General features: G+C 51.2%; 1 protein-coding gene across 3 annotated transcripts in view; it reads right to left on the reverse strand.

Moving 5' to 3' along the window:
* LOC147099476 (parvalbumin alpha-like) overlaps positions 1–19730 on the reverse strand; it is a 138647-nt gene that overhangs the window by 4208 nt on the left and 114709 nt on the right. For 2 of the 3 annotated variants that reach the window (XM_085969658.1, XM_085969656.1), the window contains exons 2-4: positions 8951–9019; positions 3722–3854; positions 1782–1891 (exon numbers count right to left, since the gene is read on the reverse strand). In XM_085969658.1, coding sequence (XP_085825784.1) covers positions 1782–1891; positions 3722–3854; positions 8951–9011 — 304 coding nt within the window. In that variant the 5' untranslated portion in view covers positions 9012–9019. Of the gene's footprint in view, positions 1–1781; positions 1892–3721; positions 3855–8950; positions 9020–11297; positions 11392–19730 lie in introns of all 3 variants that reach the window. The other variant, XM_085969657.1, reaches the window with a different exon arrangement.

Raw genomic sequence — 19730 nt, forward strand, 5'->3', positions numbered from 1 at the left:
TGCAGTGCTGAGGGAGTGCTGCACTGTCAGAGGTGCCGTCTTTCAGATGAGATGTTAAACCGAGGCCCCGTCTGCTCTCTCAGGTGGACGTAAAAGATTCCATGGCACTATTTCAAAGAAGAGCAGGGAGGAGTTCTCCCCGGAGTCCTGGCCAATATTTATCCCTCAACCAACGTCACTAAAACAGATTATCTGGTCGTTATCACATTGCTGTTTGTGGGAGCTTGCTGTGCACAAATTGGCTGTCACGTGTCCCACATTACACTTCAAAAAGTACTTTATTGACTGTAAAACGCTTTGAGATGTCTGGTGGTCGTGAAAGGCGCTATAGAAATGTAAGTCTTTCTTTTTTATGACAGCTGCAACTTGCCTCAGCGCCCCTAAGGCTAAGGGTGGGGAATATTACCCAGGGTTTCTAATTGTAATTGTTATCAAGCAACCCTTCCTGTGCTCATGGACAACCTGGCCTGGCTGTGAGGCCCTCTGCTGTCGAGTAACCTGCCAACATTCATTGTCTCACTCATGCATGGAGAATGCCCCACTTTGATGAGGAACCGAAAGAGGACCGGTGTATGTGGAGCACGAGTCACGAGTACTCGGGCTGCCAACCCTCCAGGATTGCCCTGGAGTCTCCCTGGAATTGACGACTAGTTTCCAGGACACTGCAAACACCCAGGGGAGAAATCACAGGGTCAATCAAAAATGCTGTTTTTAAAAAAAATATCGGGAGGAAAAAAAGGCTGCTTGACTGACAGTCAGGAATGGTCTAATTGAGTAATGAAGAGTCCATTCGCTTTCCAGTTGACCGTGGGAAGGCAGGGAGCTGCGATGATGGACGTGTCTGGTGACCAATGGCGGGAGTGTTGGGGCGGGGCAGTTGGAGGCAGGAGGTCATGTGACGACACCTCCAGGAATAATGTCAGGTACAGAAAATAATCAGAAAGGCTAATGGAATGCTGGCCTATAGATCTAGAGGGCTAGAGTACAAGAGGGGCAGAAGTGATGCTGCAGCTGTACAAAACCCTGGTTAGACCACACCTGGAGCACTGTGAGCAGTTCTGGGCACCACACCTTAGGAAGGACATATTGGCCTTGGAGGGAGTGCAGCGTAGGTTTACCAGAATGATACCCGGACTCCAAGGGTTAAATTACGAGGAGAGATTACACAAACTCGGGTTGTATTACCTGAAATTTAGATGGTTAAGGGGTGATATGATCGAAGTTTTCAAGGTATTAAGGGGAACAGATAGGGTAGGTATTGGGCCCGTTCTTGAGAGATAGGGTAGATAGAGAGAAACTATTTCCGCTGGTTGGGGAGCCTAGGACTAGGGGGCATAGTCTAAACATTAGAGCCAGACCTCTCAGGAGTGAAATTAGGAAACACTTCTACACGCAAAGGGTGGTAGAAGTTTGGAACTCTCTTCCGCAAACAGCAATTGATGCTGGATCAATTGTTAATTTTAAATCAGAGATTGATTGCTTTCTATTAACCAGAGGTATTAAGGGATATGGGCCAAAGGCTGGTAGATGGAGTTAGGTCGCAGATCAGCCACGATCTCATTGAATGGCAGAGTAGGCTCGAGGGGTTGAATGGCCTCCTCCTGTTCCTGTGTTCCTTTGTTCCTCTGTTCCTATGTAAGTGCCTTCACAAGGGTTGCCAACAAGAGGTGAGGAGGAAAATGGTGGAGGGTGGCTAGCCAAGAAAGTACATTCAGAGCCACACATGTGCAGGCAAATAGTTGTCACCATGACCTATGTCTCAGATAACATCAAATACCTACCTTCTGCTCCGATTTTACCATCATGATCCTCATCACCGGCTGCAAGTAAAGCCTTGGTCTCACTATCGGAGAGTTCCCTTCCCTCAGGCGCAAAACCCTTTAGCACAGATCTGTCAAGGAATCACAAAAATATTTGCCAACAGCGACCCAAGCTTTTAAGACTCAATCTTTCTCTTCTTTGTCTATTGACAATCAATCTTTCCTGTCATTTCAAGCAAAGACCCCTCCCCACCTCTCCATTGCTCAATCTCCCTTCAACAGGTCCAGCTCGCTTTATTGCCCCGCTTTGCAGTATATGCCATTGTGACAGGCATCCTCAGGGTTCATGAGTGCTGCTACAAATCTTACTATGGGGCTCTTGCGATGCACTTCCTTACACAGCACACACTGGTAGCTCCGGACGGTCATTTTATATGACGGAGCCCGATATATTTTTTTATTCGTTTATAGAATGTGGGCGTCGCTGGCAAGGCCGGCATTTATTGCCCATCCCTTGTTGCCCTTGAGAAGGTGGTGGTGAGCCGCCTTCTTGAACCGCTGCAGTCCGTGTGGGGATGGTGCTCCCACAGTGCTGTTAGGGAGGGAGTTCCGGGATTTTGACCCAGCGACGATGAAGGATCGGCCGATATACTTCCAAGTCAGGATGGTGTGTGACTTGGAGGGGAACTTGGAGGTGGTGGTGTTCCCATGCGCCTGCTGCCCTTGTCCTTCTAGGTGGCAGAGGTTGCGGGTTTGGGAGGTGCTGCCGAAGAAGCCTTGGCGAGTTGCTGCAGTGCATCTTGTAGATGGTACACACTGCAGCCACGGTACACCGGTGGTGGAGGGAGTGAATGTTTAAGGTGGTGGATGGGGTGCCAATCAAGCGGGCTGCTTTGTCCTGGGTGGTGTCGAGCTTCTTGAGGGTTATTTTTCCTCACATCCCCCCTGTATCTCTTGCACAAAACCTTAAATCTATGTCCCCTAGTCCTTGTACCATCAACTAGTGGGAACAGCCTTTCCCCGTCTAGCCTATCCAAACCCGTCATAATCTTGTACACCTCTATCAAATCACCCCTCAACCTCCTTTGCTCTAATGAAAACAAATCCAGCTTCTCCAACCTGTCCTTGTAGCTAAGATCCCCCATCCCCGGAACCATTCTGGTAAATCTCCTCTGCACCCTCTCAAGGGCCTTCACATCCTTCCTAAAGTGTGGTGACCAGAACTGGACGTAATACTCCAGTTGTGGCCTAACCAGCGCTTTATAAAGGTTCAGCATAACTTCGCTACTTTTGTATTCAATAGCTTTATTTATGAAGCCCAAGATCCCATATGCTTTGCTAACCACACTCTCAATATGCCCTGCCACCTTCAGAGTCCTATGCACATTAACTCCCAGATCCCTCTGTCCCTGCACACTCTTTAAAACTGTGCCATTAAGTGTATATTGCCTCTCCCTGTTCCTTCTGCCAAAATGCATCACCTCACATTTCTCTGTATTAAATTCCATCTGCCACTTGTCTGCCCATTCTGCTAGCCTTTCTATGTCCTGTTGCAGTCGGTCGGTATCATCATCACTATTGGCCACATCCCCAAGTTTGGTGTCATCGGCAAATTTAGAAATTCTACTCTGTATTCCAATATCCAGGTCATTTATATATATCAAAAAAGTAGTGGCCCCAGCACTGACCCTTGGGGAACACCATTGTCTACCATCCTCCAGTCTGAAAAACAACCATTTACCACAACTTGCTGTTTTCTGTCCTTATCCAAGCTGCCACTAACCCACCTATTCCATGAGCCTCAATTTTGTTAACCAGCCTTCTGTGTGGTACTTTGTCAAACGCCTTCCTAAAATCCATGTAGACAACTTCCATTGCATTCCCGTCATCGACCCTCCCTGTTACTTCATCAAAACACTCAATTAGATTAGTCAAACACTATCTGTGCAGCTGGGTCTTACTTGAGCTCCTCCTCTTCAATGTAGCCACTCTGATCTTGGTCAAGGATATTAAAGACTTCTTTCACCTGTGCAGCGGTTTTGTTCTTCAGACCGACCAATTTAAAGAACTTCTTGTGATTGAAGCTCCCAGGAGCTAGAAATTACATAAATGAGGTACAATCATGAGGCAAGCACTTTTCTTTTCAAACTTTGCAATTATAGTGGCCTATGGAGGACACAAAGAGGTCTAGTCCTAGCCTCTAACTTTCTTCTTTCACCACCCCTCCCCCCCACCACCACCTCCTCTCAAAGGCACCAACAACCCTCTGGTTCCTTGTGCATATGTCCTTCCTGCAGGTGTGAGCGCTGGTGGCGATTGACCCAATCCTGTTCTCACCCAATGTTCACCTAGGGTCAATGGAGAGCGATCAGAAACGGGAACTGTAGCAGTCGGCGCAGACTTCATGGATTTTTAGATTTTAACCCTTATTAAAAACTGGACAGGCTGTTTGGGGGGGGGGGGGGGTGGGCGGGGAGCAGTGAAAAACCACTCAAGCTGGAGACGACTCAGTCGTATGGAAACGAACTGTCCTGGGAACAATGGCCCGAGAGGCCCACTCCCAAGTCTTGATTAACAAGGCTGACGACTCATTGTTCTAGTCAAGATGAACTTGTTAAGTTAATCGGCAGGAAGATCGAAAAGAGATCAAAAAACCATTCAAACCATTCAAGAGATCGAAAACCATTCCTCCAGTCCATGTGTCCATTAATACCACAGGCTGCAGTCTGTGTATTGGAGGGGTATAAAAGAGAGCAGTTTCGATAGCTCTCGCTCTCTCTCCAGCCCTCCACACAACGGAACATCAAGGGGAGCAGAGCCTTGCTCTTCCAACCGAGACGGACTTCGACTGAGGCTGGGACTCTCATGCCGCAAGGCCAGTACGGAACCAGGTAGCCGAGACGTACGGGAGAAAGCTGCAAGCAAGATAAAAGGGGCAATCTAGGTGAGCATTGCCAAGCCTACACACCCACAAGATCACTTAGCTGTGTGAGGGGGGTGCCTGTATGTTCCTACCAAACCAGAGGAGGTTTAGTGTTGGAAGGGTCCTGTGACAGTTTAGTTCACAGGAGGGTGTTTTTAGGCCGTGGTAAGTCAGCACGGCAGGGGCTTGTTGGACAAGTCAGGGTTGTACTGTTTTAAACTGTACTGTTGTGTTCACACTGCTCGTACTGTATGCGAGTGGAGTGGTTTTTGTTAACCTTAATAAACACTGTACGGGTGAGCCCGAAAACACTGTCCGTGTTCAAATCTGTCCTCAGTAATCCCTATCGTCCAGAACTTGTAGTAAGGGGGGTTTGCGTGCTCGCTACGGGCGGGGCGAAACCACTTACAATAATTGGCGATTGCGGCAGGGGTCATAGCAAATTGGTCATCACAAAAACCGGTTACAGAACCCAGGCTGACTCTTTTTCACCCTGCCCCTGCCAGGTTGCATTCACGGTCGTTGTAACCTCAGAGGTAAAGCCGGTTAATGCGGCACAGGCCAGGAATCAAATTTAGGGTTTCCTGGGTCCGTGTGACACGGGACTGCATCTTGCGGCTTGGGTCAGTTAATTCCTGAGATGAAGGGGTTGTCTTATGAGGAAAGGTTGAGCAGGTTGGGCCTATACTCATTGGAGTTTAGAAGAATGAGAGGTGATCTTATTGAAACATATAAGATAGTGAGGGGGCTTGACAAGGTAAATGCAGAGAGGGTGTTTCCTCTCGTGGGGAAATCTAGAACGCGGGGGCACAGTTTTAGAATAAAGGGTCGCCCTTTTAGAACCGAGATGAGGAGGAATTTCTTCTCTGAGAGGGTCGTGAATCTGTGGAATTCTCTACCCCAGAGAGCTGTGGAGGCTGGGTGATTAAATACATTTAAGGTGGAGATAGACAGATTTTTACAAGATAAGGGAGTGAAGGGTTATGGGGAGCGGGCGGGGAAGTGGCTTTGAGCCCAAGATCAGCCACGATCTTATTGAATGGCGAAGCAGGCTCGGGGGGCCAAGTGGTCTATTCCTGCTCCTATTTCTTATGTTCTTATATTCTGATAGCACTCTTGCCTCTAGGGCTGAAGGCTGTGGCTTGAGTTCATAATTTAGGCTGACACTCTAGCGCAGTACTGAGAGAGCACTGCATTATTGGAGGTGTGTCCTTTAGGTAGTACGGTGGCATCGTGGTTATGTTACGGGACTAGTAATCCAGAGGCCTGGACTAATGATCTGGAGACTATGGGGGGGGGTGGAAATTGGGTTGCTTTGCGCCTCCTGTTAGCGCCCCGAGGCGGCGCAAGCTAAAGGGCAGGTGCTGGGCGGCCATTTTCTTTTGGGCCGGCCGCGATCGGTCAGCGATCGGTCAGCCCGGCACTCCTCTTGAGTGCTGGGGCTCTTTTGCCGGCATCTCGCTCTCCGGTGGTCCAGCAGGGTCCCGGTGGGCGCTGCGCTAGGCCTTTAATCAGGGGAGGGAGGCCTGCAGTACCGCGGTGCTATGTGCCGACGTGCGTGGCGCTACTGAACATAGCGTCACGATATTGAATGGTAGTGCCTCAGGAAAAACGGGGAGCGCTTCCAGTAGCGCCCTGCCTCCTGCTTGGGGCAATACCACTCAATTTCCAGCATGGGGGGGGGTTGGTGGGCAGTTGCTAAATTTTTCGGGGCGTCCAAAGGGGCCGCGACCCAATTTTTCCCTCTATGAATTCTCAATCCCACCGTGGCAACTGGGGAATTTAAATTCAATTAATTAAATAAAAATCTGGGATAAAAAGTTAGTGTCAGTAATGGTGACCATGAAACTACCGGATTGTCGCAAAAACCTAATGTTCTTTAGGGAAGGAAATCTGCTGTCCTTACCCGGTCTGGCCTATATGTGACTCCAGACACACAGCAATGTGGTTGACTTTTAACTGCTCCTCTGAAATGCCCTAGCAAGCCATTCAGTTGTATAAGGCGGCTCGCCACCACCTTCTCGAGGGCAATTAGGGATGGACAATAAATGGTGGGCTTGCCAGCGATGCCCACATCCCGAGAATGAATAAAAAAAAGTGGGACATTAAACTGAGGCCCTGATTGCCTGCTCCGGTAGTTTCGATAGATGTAGAGGTTTCAATGGCCATCTGATCTTCAAAGTTTGAAGAATGAGAATCATCTGATTCTATGCCTACTCTTATCAAATATTAGAAACTCCAACCCTGGAACCAATCACTTTCCGAGCCCATTATTCAAAGTCCCCACAACGGCCACTCAACAGAATGAGCAACAGCTAACTTCAATAGCGGGGGTGGGAGGGGGGTGCGGTCGGTGAATTTCCACAAGGGTTCTCCTGCTCATCCCCCATCATTTTGGTGGAAGTGGCGCGGAAACCTCAGAAAATAGGGGCAAATGGCATTGGCGCCATTTGTCCGGGGTTTCTGCGGTTCGTCCACTGAAGTTATGGTGGGGCAGCGGGAGTGCCCCCATGGAAATAAACCTTCAGTTTGCTGGAGAGAGAGAGAGAAAGAAATAAAGAAAGAGAGAAAGAGAGTGTAGGGGTTCGCAAAAATCCCCTCAGTCCCCGAAGATCGGAAAATATTAATCTACATCCTGGAAATTGCCTCTGGGTTGGACAATGTTTTAAACATACCCAGAATCGCAGGGGGGCTGTGTTGAGTTAGGCAGCACGTGGACAACACCGGAATCGAGGAACTTCGTGGAAAAATTCGCACACTTTAAGACAGCACATTTTATTTAAAAAATGTACTCTTGAGTTTTGAACTGTGTAAATTGCAAAGTGGTTTAAAATGGCCATTGGAATGTGTGGCCAAGAACAAAGGAAGCAGCTTTCTGTGTCTGAAGCAGTGGCAGTCAGATTCTGTCAATCAAAAAGGGAGGTTCCCTTCCCTTCAGAGGCAATCGATGTTTGTTTACAGGAAACCGCTTCCTTGTTGACATAAGGAATTAAACCACTTAAGACTGCAGTTTCAGTGACCGCAGGACAAAGGGCTTCTGTTTACCTAGTAATCCAACTCCATTCAAAGCCCAGCACACAATGAGAACACACCGAAACTACGGAAAGGAACAGTTTAAGAATTAATGGGTTTGAATCACCCATTACTAGACAATAGGGCAGTTGGATCCCTTTTGTTTTAGCCAGATGAACTTGGATTTGGGTGGGAACATTTCGGCCCCAGAATGAAGACACATTCAAACCACTCCAAGCTTTATTCGAAACCCATCCCAGATAATAGGGGACGGTTTGGATCCTTTTGTTTTAGCCCAGATGAACTTGGATTTGGGCGGGAACATCTCGGCCCCAAAATTGAGGTATATAAAGATAGCTTCTGAGAAGCATCTCACTCTCTCTGGCTTGCCTCCGTGTGCCTCTACCTACAGCGTGGAAGTCTGTCTGAAGAAGTAAAAACACCAGCAGTTTACTTTTAAAACACTGGGGTGTTTTCTTTACTTCGGGACAGTGAAGATCTCGCAGGGCACGGAGCTGGCATTATAGTGGTGAGCATATATTTTTCTGACCTTCCACAAGGCAACTTAGGATAGGCTTAGGGATGGGGAGTAAAGTGGGATTTCGTTAAAATTGTGATTTTAGTCATTTTCCCTCGTTATGCCCGTTTTTTTCCTCCCTTATCTAAGCAATTTTACCGTGATTACATTGATCGTGTGGTGTAGTTTATTTAGTTAATAAAGTTTGACTTTCTTACATCCAGATCATTTGTCCATTTTTAATATCATTAATTATAAGTTCCTCCAGTCAGAACTGGAAGGGTGGGTTTAGCGATTCGAAACCGCTGATTGGTTTTGGTCTCAGTCTGTGAAACAAAAAGGCTGCCTGACCAGGTAAATTACCGTAAACCAGGTAAAGGAAGGTAAATTACCGTAAACCAGGTAAAGGAAGGTAAATTACCGTAAACCAGGTAAAAGATGCCCCCCTACAAGAGAGAGAAAGAGAAAGAGAGAAAGAAAGAAAGCGAGAAAGAAAGAGAGAAAGAGAGTGAAAGAGAGAGAGAAAGAAAGAAAGAGAAAGAGAGAGCGAAAGAGAGAAAGCGAGAAAGAAAGAGAGAAAGAGAGAGAGAGAAAGAGAGAAAGAGAAAGCAAGAAAGAAAGAGAGAAAGGGAGAGAGAGAAAGAAAGAGAGAAAGAGAGAGAGAAAGAGAAAGAGAAAGGGAGAGAAAGAGAAAGAGAGAAAGAAAGAAAGACAGATGCGGTACAGGGTTACACGTACCCTGGACAGCACTGAGGGCCTTGGTGATGTCAGCTGCTGCAAGAACCTTTGTCATGGGCATGTTGGCGGCTGTTGAAAAAAAGAAATATTAATAGTTTCTTGACAACTTACCCCGTCCTGCTTCCCTGCCCCACTAGTCATAGAAATTACTGCACAGAAAGAGGCCACTCAGCCCATCGTGTCTGTGCTGGTGCTGGCTCTTCACCTGTTGACTCCGATCCCATTTCACTGCCCTGTCCTCACATTTCTTTCTATTTCAAATATTTGTCCAATTCCCCTTTTAAATGATACAGGGGCGATTGTCACCCTGCTCGCTCGGCAGAAACCTGGCGGGCGGGCTGTTAAAATCGCCCCTGGCCTTTACCTGTCCGAAAGCCGCCATGATCGCAACATCTGCAATTCTTTCCAGCTCTCCTGAGCAGGCGACAAGAGCAGGCGCCCAGAGCCAACGGGGTCCTTCTTTACATTGCGCGTGTTGCGGACCGATGACATCATTGAGACCCGACTGCAATTTTAACTCAGGCCTGAGCGGGGAATCCACCCGGAGTTAACGTCGGGATCTCTGCCTCAACCACAGCCTTGGCTCAGTTTATGGTTTGGCACCGAGCCACAATTTGAGGCCTCGAACGGTCAAGGGCGGCCGCGGTATTTGCATGTGGAAATAAATCAAGAGAGGTTGGAATTGATGACATAATAGATTATTGTGCCGGCTTATCAACTGGGAATCCCGGGCTCACATTTCAGCCTGTGCAGACATTTGCTTCAGTGCCGAGGCGTCGTGGGTCCTAGCCAAGTCAAAAGCAGCCACACAGAGTGACGGAGTTGGGGGGTTGGGAAAGCGGATCTCTTAATTAGGCTGGCAGTGGAGACCCAAGCCTTCCAAGTCTCCCAGTGAGAGAGGATTGACATAGTTTGGCCGTAGATTTAAAGTAATTGGTAGAAGGATTAGAGGGGAGTTGAGGTGACATTTTTTTCACCCAGTGGGTGGTGGGGGGTCTGGAGCTCACTGCCTGAAAGGGTGGTAGAGGCAGAAACCCTCAGGATGTTTAAAATACTTGGATATGCGCTCGAAGTGCCGTAACCTGCAGAGAGCTGAGACCGAGAGCTGGAAAGGGGGATTCGGCTGGGTAGCTCTTTTCCGACCGGCACGGACACGATGGGCCGAATGGCCTCCTTCTGTGCTGTAAATTTCTATGATTCTATGAGATGTGGAATGGCAATTTTTAAAAAATTATTTAAAAAATTCCAAAATATAATTGTCATAAATCATGCCATTCATGTAGAAATGACTTATGAAATATACTGGGCGGCCTGCTGGTGGCGCTGTCCAGGGAGAGTATAAATACTCGGGCATGGGCCCAGCTTGCTCAGGGACATTTTGTAAACAGGAACTAGTGAAGGATAACTAGACTTCCATGTTGTGAAACAATCGATTAAAGCCTTGTTTAATACTCTGACCAAGTGCCTACTAGTTTCCTTACGTCAATAATGACATAGATGTACCAAGTCTTTATAATAGATCGACTCATCATTAGACATTTACAAAATGATATGTCTACATATTCCTTTGAACAAAAGATAAGAAAGAACTTGCAGATTTATGGCGCGTCTCATGACTTAAGGATGTCCCAAACCACTTTACAACCACATATGTACTTTTGAAGTGAATAATAGAGGTTGACTACTTTTGCCTATAGCTGATAGAAAGACTCGCATTTATATATCGACTTTCACGACCACAGGATGTCCTAAAGCACTTAAAGTACTTTAGAAGTGTGGTCACTGTTGTAATGTAAAATACCTGGCAGCCAATTTGCGCACAGCGAGCTCCTATAAACAGCAATGTGATAATGACCAGATCAGCTGTTTTAGTGGAGGAATAAATATTGGCCCCAGAAAAACCTCACCCTGCTCCTCTTCAAGTGGTGAAATTAGATCTTTTACATCCGCCTGAATGAGAAGACAGGGCCTTGGCTTAACATCTCATCTGAAAGACGGCACCTCTGACAGTGCAGCACTCCCTCAGCACTGCACTGGAGTGTCAGCCTAGATTTTTGCGCTCATGTCTTTGGAGTGGGACTTAGAACCTATGGACCTCCTTGCCTCAGAGACAAGTGTGCTACCCACTGAGCCACATGGCTTCCAGAAGCAGGAAGGCCATCCAGGACTGAAAGAGTTAAAATTGTCATGGGGCAGGCGGTCTGGGGTCTTGGTGGGCAGAATATGTCGATTGAAGGCATCTCACGAAAGCAGCTACCTGCCTTAAGCGGTGTGGATTGTGTTTGCTTAAAGATATCATGGGCAGAACCCCCTTTGAACCTCCTTACCGAAGGAAAGACAAACTTACCTTGGAGGGAGTGCAACGAAGGTTCACTAGACTGGTTCCTGGGATGAGGGGATTGTCCTATGAGGAGAGATCGAGTAGACAAGGCCTATATTCCCTAGAATTTAGAAGAATGAGAGGTGATCTAATTGAAACATATAAAATTCCTAAGGGGCTTGACAGGGTTAATGTTGAGAAAATGTTTCCCCTGGCTGGGGAATCTAGAACACAGGGTCACAGTCTCAGAATAAGGGGTCGGCCATTTTGGACTGAGATGAGGAGAAATTTCTTCACTCAGAGGGTGGTGAATCTTTGGAATTCTCTACCCCAGAGGGCTGTGGATGCTCAGTCATTGAGTATATTCAAGACAGAGGTCGATAAATTTTGGGGAACTAAGGAAATTCAGGGATATGGGGATAGTGCGGGAAGGTGGAATTGAGGTAGTAGATCAGCCATGATCTTATTGAATGGCGGAGCAGGCTCGAAGGGCCGAATCCAGCTCTTATTTCTTATGTTCTTATGAACAAGGAAAGAGCAAAAAAAAAGGGCCTTATTTAAAGAGAGAATCACTAACAGAAAGAGCACGTTTAAAGAAGGATCGCTCCTCTTTAGAGAATGACACTTGCCAATTATCACCACCTTTAAAATTCTTTGCTTTTCCCTTGTGAATTTTTCAAAATTATTTTTCTTCAAACAGGTGTGCACTGATGATGCCATCAAAAACGTAGCTGGATCTCGGACAGTATGAGGGAGCTGGACAAACATCAGTGGTTGTGGGCAGTAACCCAATGTGCCTCAGTCACGAGATATTTATAACATTAGCGTTCACATAGCTCCTGGCAGGCAGTCAATCTGCAGTCGATGTTTACAAAACAATGATGAAAACTAAGTCAAAGGATTTGTTATTTGAGCCTTAATTGGGGTTCCTCAGCTCTCCACAAGGCTTATGGGGTAAATGTAAGGTGTGAAAGAAAGAAAGACTTGCATTTCTATCGCGCCTTTCTCGACCTCAGGACATCCAATGAAGTACTTTTCAAATGTAGTCACTCTTGTAATGTAGGAAATGCAGCTGCCAGTTTGTGCACAGAAAGCACAGAAATGATCAGATTGTGGCGACACGCCACCACTGGACATAATCCGCTCACGGCGGCATGGACAGTTTAAGCAGACGCCCCCAGCCGGGGGCCCTTTCCTCCAGCAACTTGTTTCCCACAGGGACAGGCTGCCGGGAGCACTTCCTGTCTGGGGAGTATTTAAGTGGATGCGCGGGCTTTTCCAGTTTCTCTTTGCCATGAGGTAGAATAAAAGCAGTTGTGTTTTACTAGCTCTGGTCTCGACTCCCACGTTTGCCACGGTATCTCAACACTGGTGACCCTGACGCTCAGGACGAATCCTAAGCTAGCATGGCGGATACAAACGCAGCCACGGTTAAACTACCGGACTTTTGGGAGAAACTGGCCGAAGCCTGGTTTGTTCAAGTTGAGTCCAGATTCCGGCTGAAACACATTACAGTCGACGCCACAAAGTACGACTACCTCGTCTCCTCTCTCACCTATGCCACAGTCCCCAAGGTTTGGGCAGCGCTGCAGGATCCACCACCGGAAGGCAAGTAGGAACATCTGAAGGCTGCGCTCCTTAAAAAATTTCAAACGTCCTCTTACCAGCGCAACTGCCAACTCCTTGACCTCCCTGGCCTTGGTGACGCTTCACCCTCGGATCTGCTTTCCTACATGCTGTCCCTCTCGGACGACAAAAACACCGGCGCCCTCTTTCGCACGCTTTTCATTCGGCAGCTCCCCGCCAGCATCCGCCCGCTCATTGTGGAGTCTGGCTCCACGGACCTGAATGACATAGCCGAAAAGGCCGACCGGCTGCTCTCTGCACAGTCCGCTCGCGACGTCGCGCCCGACCTCACGGCAACGACCACGCGGTCTTCCCGGCCCACTAGGCCCGACCGCCCTACCACTCCGGGTCACTGCTACTACCACACCCGTTTTGGCACTAGGGCCCAACGCTGCACGCCACCGTGTACTTTCAACCCCTCCCCCCGCACCGGCCCCCGCGATGGCCGCAGGGCAAAAGGGGCCTCTACTGTACGTCACCGACGACAGAACCAACCGCCGATTTCTGTGCGACACAGGGGCCCAGCACAGCATCACCCCCGCCTCCGCCCTCGAAATCCAACGCGGCACACGGGGTATCACGCTGGCCGCAGCCAATGGCTCTGACATCCGCACATATGGCACCCGCATGGTCACGCTCGACCTCGCGGGCCGCCGCTACCGCTGGGAGTTCCTCACAGCCAAGGTCCTCTGCCCACTCATCGGCGCCAACTTCCTACGTGCCCATGGCCTCCTTGTCGACATTCCGAGGCACCGCCTCGTCGACATCAACACTATGGCCCCCATCCCCGGCGCATTCACCCCGGCCCGTTCGGCCGGCCTGACGACTTACTGCCTCGCCAGAGCCACGGACGACTACTCGGCACTCCTAGCCGAGTTTCCCGCCCTCACTAACCCGACCTTTTCGGCCAAAGCCGCCAAACACGGTGTGGAGCACTATATCCCCACCACCGGCCCCCCAGTTTCTGCCCACGCCCGCAGACTCAACCCGGCCAAGCTGGAAATCGCGCGGGCCGAGTTCACCACCATGGAACAACTCGGCATCATCCGCCGCTCCAGCAGCCCTTGGGCCTCGCCCCTCCACATCGCCCCAAGCCCGGCGGAGGCTGGCGCCCTTGCGGGGACTACCGCCGCCTCAACGACGCCACCACCCCCGACCGATACCCGGTGCCACACATCCAGGACTTTTCGGCCCGACTGGCCGGACGAACCGTCTTTTCCAAGGTCGACCTGGTGCGCGGTTACCACCAAGCCCCCGTACACCCCGCGGACATCCCCAAAACGGCCGTCATCACCCCATTCGGCCTGTTCGAGTTCCTGAGGATGCCCTTCGGCCTCAAGAATGCAGCCCAGGCTTTCCAGCGCCTTATGGACTCAGTCCTCCGGGACCTGAACTTCCTATTCGTCTATCTAGATGACATTCTCGTGGCCAGCTCCTCCAAACAGGAACAGCTCGAACACCTTCGCTTCCTGTTCGGGCGCCTAGCCCAACACGGGCTCATCCTCAGCCCGGCGAAGTGACAATTCGGCCTAACCGAGATCGATTTTCTCGGTCACCACATCACCCCTGCTGGGGCCGTCCCCCTGCCCAACAAGGTGCAGGCCGTCCAGCAATTCCCCCGCCCCACAACCATCAAGGGCCTCCAGGAGTTCCTCGGGATGGTGAACTTCTACAACAGGTTCATCCCCATAGCTGCAGCCCTCATGAAGCCCCTATACGACTCCCTCCGAGGTAAATCCGGCAAGATGGACGTAGCCTGGACCACTGACATGTCAGCCGCCTTCGACGCCACCAAAAACGCGCTCGCCAACGCCACCCTGCTTGCGCACCCGAGGGCAGATGCCCGGGTCGCGCTCACCACCGACGCCTCCGACCACGCGGTCGGCGCCGTGTTCGAGCAGTGGGTCAATGGCGCGTGGCAGCCACTTGCCTTCTACAGCTGCCAACTGCGCCCCCCGGAGGTCAAATACTCCACTTTCGACCGCGAGCTTTTCGCGCTCCACCTGTCGGTCTGCCATTTCAGGTTCCTCCTAGAAGGCCGCCCCTTCACCGCGTACGTGGACCACAAGCCGCTCACATACGCGATGGCCAAGCACACCGAACCCTGGTCCGCTAGGCAGCAACGCCAGCTCGCGGCCGTGTCCGGACACCCAGCACGTCTCCGGTAGAGACAACGTTGTCGCCGACTGCCTTTCCCGTCCCGCCATCTGCGCGAATCACCTCGCGGTCGACTACGCGCAACTAGCAGCGGCCCAGCTCACGGACCCAGACCTCCTCTCGGCGGCTACCAGCCTGCCAGGGCTATGCCTAACCAAGGTCGCGCACGGGCCCGAAGCCACGGCAGTCACTTGCGACGTCTCACTCGGCCAACCCAGGCCGGTCGTCCCTGCAACCTGGCGCCGCCGCATATTCGACGCGCTCCACGGGCTCTCCCACCCGGGTTCCCGCGCATCCGTCAAACTCCTCTCCCAGCGCTTCGTCTGGCGCGGCCTCAGCAAAGATGTTCGGACTTGGGCCACCTCCTGCCTCGCCTGCCAACGGGCTAAGGTACAGCTGCACACAAAAGCACCCCTGGGAGACTTCGAGGTACCCAGCCGCCGCTTCGACCACGTACACGTCGACATCGTCGGTCCTCTACCGCCATCGCAAGGCCAAACTTATCTCCTCACGATGGTCGACCGCTACACACGCTGGCCTGAGGCAGTGCCGCTGACCTCCACCACCACAGCCGACATCGCCAGGGCGTTCGTTAACACCTGGGTTGCGAGGTTCGGCGTACCGGCCGACATAACCTCCGACAGAGGCGCCCAGTTCACCTCCGAACTCTGGACGGCCACAGCACGCAACCTCGAGGTGACGCTCCACCGAACCACGGTGTACCACCCGCAGGCCAACGGGCTTTGTGAACGCTTCCACAGGTCACTCAAGACCTCACTCCGCGCCGGCCTGCAGGACAGTACCTGGACTGACCGCCTACCGTGGGTGCTACTAGGCCTACGCACCGCGGTCAAGGAAGACCTCCAGTCCTCGGCAGCGGAGTTAGTCTACGGACAACCGCTGCACGTCCCAGGCGAATTCCTCCCGGAGGCTACCACGCCTTGGTCGGCCGAACAGCAGCGGCTCAACTCTTTCTCTTCCGCTCAGCAGTTCGCCCCACTTCCGGTCAACCGACACGGCGAACTCGCACCTCACGTCCCGCCAAATTTACAGCAGGCGCGCTTCGTCTTCGTGCGACACGACGCGCACCGCGGGCCCCTGCGACCCCCGTACGACGGACCGTACGAGGTACTACAAACCGGGGACAAGGTCTTCAAGCTGCGACTCGGCGACAGGGTCGACACAGTCTCCATCGACCGGCTCAAACCAGCACACACAGAACCCGGGGAACAGGTCCCCGTGGCCCGGCCTCCAACTAGAGGCTGTCCCGCCAGCAAGCCAGCACAGCCGGCGGCGAACCGCCCGGCCCCACCAACTAGACCGGCGACCACGCAGAGCCGCTGCGGCAGAACCATCAGACCACCGTCACGACTCGTCCACTCCTCCTAAGCGGATTCTGGGGGGAGCTCTGTGGTGACATGCCACCACTGGACATAATCCACTCACGGCGGCACAGACAGTTTAAGCAGACGCCCCCAGCCGGGGGCCCTTTCCTCCAGCAACTTGTTTCCCGCAGGGACAGGCTGCCGGGAGCACTTCCTGTCTGGGGAGTATTTAAGTGGATGCGCGGGCTTTTCCAGTTTCTCTTTGCCATGAGGTAGAATAAAAGCAGTTGTGTTTTACTAGCTCTGGTCTCGACTCCCACGTTTGCCGCGGTATCTCAACAAGATAATCTGTTAATATTGGTTGAGGGATAAACATTGACCAGGAAACCAGGGCGCACTCCCCTGCTCTTCTTCGAAATAGTGCCATTGGATCTTTTACGTCCACCTAAGAAGGCGGACAGGCTTATTGTCTCATCCGAAAGACGGCACCACCGACAGCGCAGCACTCCCTCAGCACTGCACTGGGAGTATCAGCCTGGATTATGTACTCAAGTCCCTGGAGTGGGGACTCGAACCTATAACCTTCTGGCTCAGAGTCGAGAGGCTGAGTTAGCTGATAGCAGTTGGGATACTGCAATTGGGCCCAGGCTCGAAGATCAGTAAGGGTTCTGAATGCTGATCATAGGCTACCTGCTAAAAACTGCGCTTGTAAGGATGTTGGGTGGGGACAGGGTTGGGCTCAGCCGTGATGCTTCATATTGCTCAACTGTCCTGGTTCTCTCGTGGAGAATGGTCACTGGGACAAGGAACCAGAGGGCTACAAGCAACCTGGAACTGCATCGCAGCAAGAGGCAGCATCTTCAGGGAGGGAAAATTGGAAGAGAGAAAGGCTAATAATTTTTAATTTCCTGATACTTGTCCATAGAACCATAGAATCTTACAGCACAGAAGGCAGCCATTCGGCCCATCGTGTCTGTGCCGGCTCTTTGAAAGTGCTGTCCAATTAGTCCCACTCCCCTGCTCTTTCCCCATAGCCCTGCAATTTTTTTGTTGGAATCAGTTTTTGTTTAGATTTGTTGCCGGGTCTTTAATAGGTGGCTGCTTCATTCATTCAATTGCCAACTTGTATAAAAGTTGGAGGCAAGCCATCAATTCTGTCGCTGGTAAACAATGACCGGGTCAAGGTTCATGTGACAAACCATGTTCCACACACCACCATCACAGGCTTTGAACATAAGAACATAGGAACCAGGAGCAGGAGTAGGCCATTCGGCCCCTCGAGCCTGCCCCGCCATTCAATAAGATCATGGCTGATCTGATCTTGGCCTCAACTCCACTTCCCTGCCCACTCCCCATAACCCTTGACCTGTAGCCCAAATATCTGTCTATCTCCGCCTTGAATCCAGAACCAGGGGTCACAGTCTAAGGATAAGGAGTAAGCCATTTAGGACAGAGATGAGGAGGAATTTCTTCACCCAGAGAGTGGTGAACCTGTGGAATTCTCTACCACAGAAGGCAGTTGAGGCCAATTCATTAAATATATTCAAGAAGGAGTTGGATATATTTGTTAAGGCTAAAGGGATCAAGGGATATGGGGAGAAAGCAGGGACCGGATACTGAATTTGGATGATCATCCATGATCTCATTGAATGGCGGAGCAGGCTCGAGGGGCCGAATGGCCTACTCCTGATCCTATCTTCTATGTTTCTATGTTTCTATGAATATATTCAATGTCTCCACCTCCATAGTTCTCTGGGGTAAAGAATTCCAAAGATTCACGACCTTCTGAGAGAAGAAATTCCTCCTCATCTCCGTTTTAAATAGGTGACCCCTTATCCTGAGACTGTGACCCCTGGTTCCAGATTCCCCCACGAGGGAAACATCTACCTTGTCGAGCCCCTCAGGATCTTATATGTTTCAATAAGATCACCTCTCATTCTTCTAAACTCCAATGAGTATAGGCCCAACCTGCTCAACCTTTCTTCATAAGACCGGGCGGCCATCACCTGTTGCTGGGTCTGGTCATGGGTAACATCAATATCACAGGTGGAAAATAATCGGGTTGTTACATTCGTGGAATACTGCCAATGGCTGGAGGTTTGATGACAGTGGAGTGGAGCCAATGGATGATCTCCTGTTGGCTGCCGTTCTAAATAGTAAAGACCCAACTTGACAGGGATCTGATGGTATCGCACACCCAGAAGTAAATGAGACTGCCTCCAGATTAAGCCAAGTAAACACGGGGGACCAGATCAGCGCGCTTCACCCTCAAGCCACTGGGACTCCACTGGGACTCAGTGTGCCTGCAGAGACAATGTCGAGTGAGCTTTGGTAGCTCAGCCATGGCCTTGCGGACACTCAACACCAATGTAAAGGAGGAGAGAGGTTAATAGCCTGAGCCCTAGAAATTCAGTGGGCTGCGCCACCCGTTAGCGCCTTAAGAGGGCGCTAAGTGGGTCGCAAGCCACTGGCCACACCTCCCGCTAAATTCAGTGGGATGCTAGTGGTGGCGCTAGCCGTTAGCGCTGCGCCGCTACCGATGACGTCATCGGTGTGCGCAGCACCCCGCTGATGTCCCGGCCGCGATATTTCGATGCGCCCCCTGATTTAACGCCGGACGCTATGTGCGACCGGTTCAGGGGGGCCTACCTGCGGCGGTGGAGGCGCAAATTAAAGGAGCGGTGCGGGGCGGCCATTTTTGTTGCTGGCCACCTGCCAGCACCTCTCTGCGCTGCCGTCCCCGGCCTCCTGAGCGCCGCCCCCCCCCCCCACCCCGTGGAGTGCCGACTGCGTTCCAAGAGCCCGGCACTTCTCCTCGGTGCCGGGCTCTTTTGCCGGCACTCGCGATCCTCGGGGGCCCAGCTGGGCCCCAGATCGCGCTGAACAAGGCCCCTCCCCTTTAAGAAGGGGAGGAAGGCCTCCAGTACTGCAGCGCGATGTGCCGCAGCGTGTGGCGCTGCGGCACGTTGCGCAGCGATATTCAGTCGCAGCGCCCCAAGAGGGATGCGGGGTGCCTCCAGTAGCGCCGCGCTTCCCTCTGGGGCGCTCCAACTGAATTTCCGGCGGGCGGCCGCAAATGCTTCCGGGGCGCTACTACCCAAACAGGGCTATAGTGAATTTCTAGGCCTGAATGTTTTCCACCTGTGGCTTTTCCCTTATCCATTAACAGAACCAGGATGGATGACAATGCACTGCCAAGGTAGGAATTAAAGCAATCTCAAAATAAAATCACTTTAAAATAGAGGGGTGGTGGTAGGCCTGCAACGCCAATCAGATGTTCTCTCTCCCCTCTCGGCTCTGGCTTACTTTATTTTCGACTTTGGCTATCAGCTTAAACTTCCGAGGTGTCCCA

Source organism: Somniosus microcephalus, chromosome 28 (assembly GCF_052327205.1).
Source record: "Somniosus microcephalus isolate GS21.2 chromosome 28, FLI_Smic_1.0, whole genome shotgun sequence".
NCBI classification, from domain to species: Eukaryota; Metazoa; Chordata; class Chondrichthyes; order Squaliformes; family Somniosidae; genus Somniosus; species Somniosus microcephalus.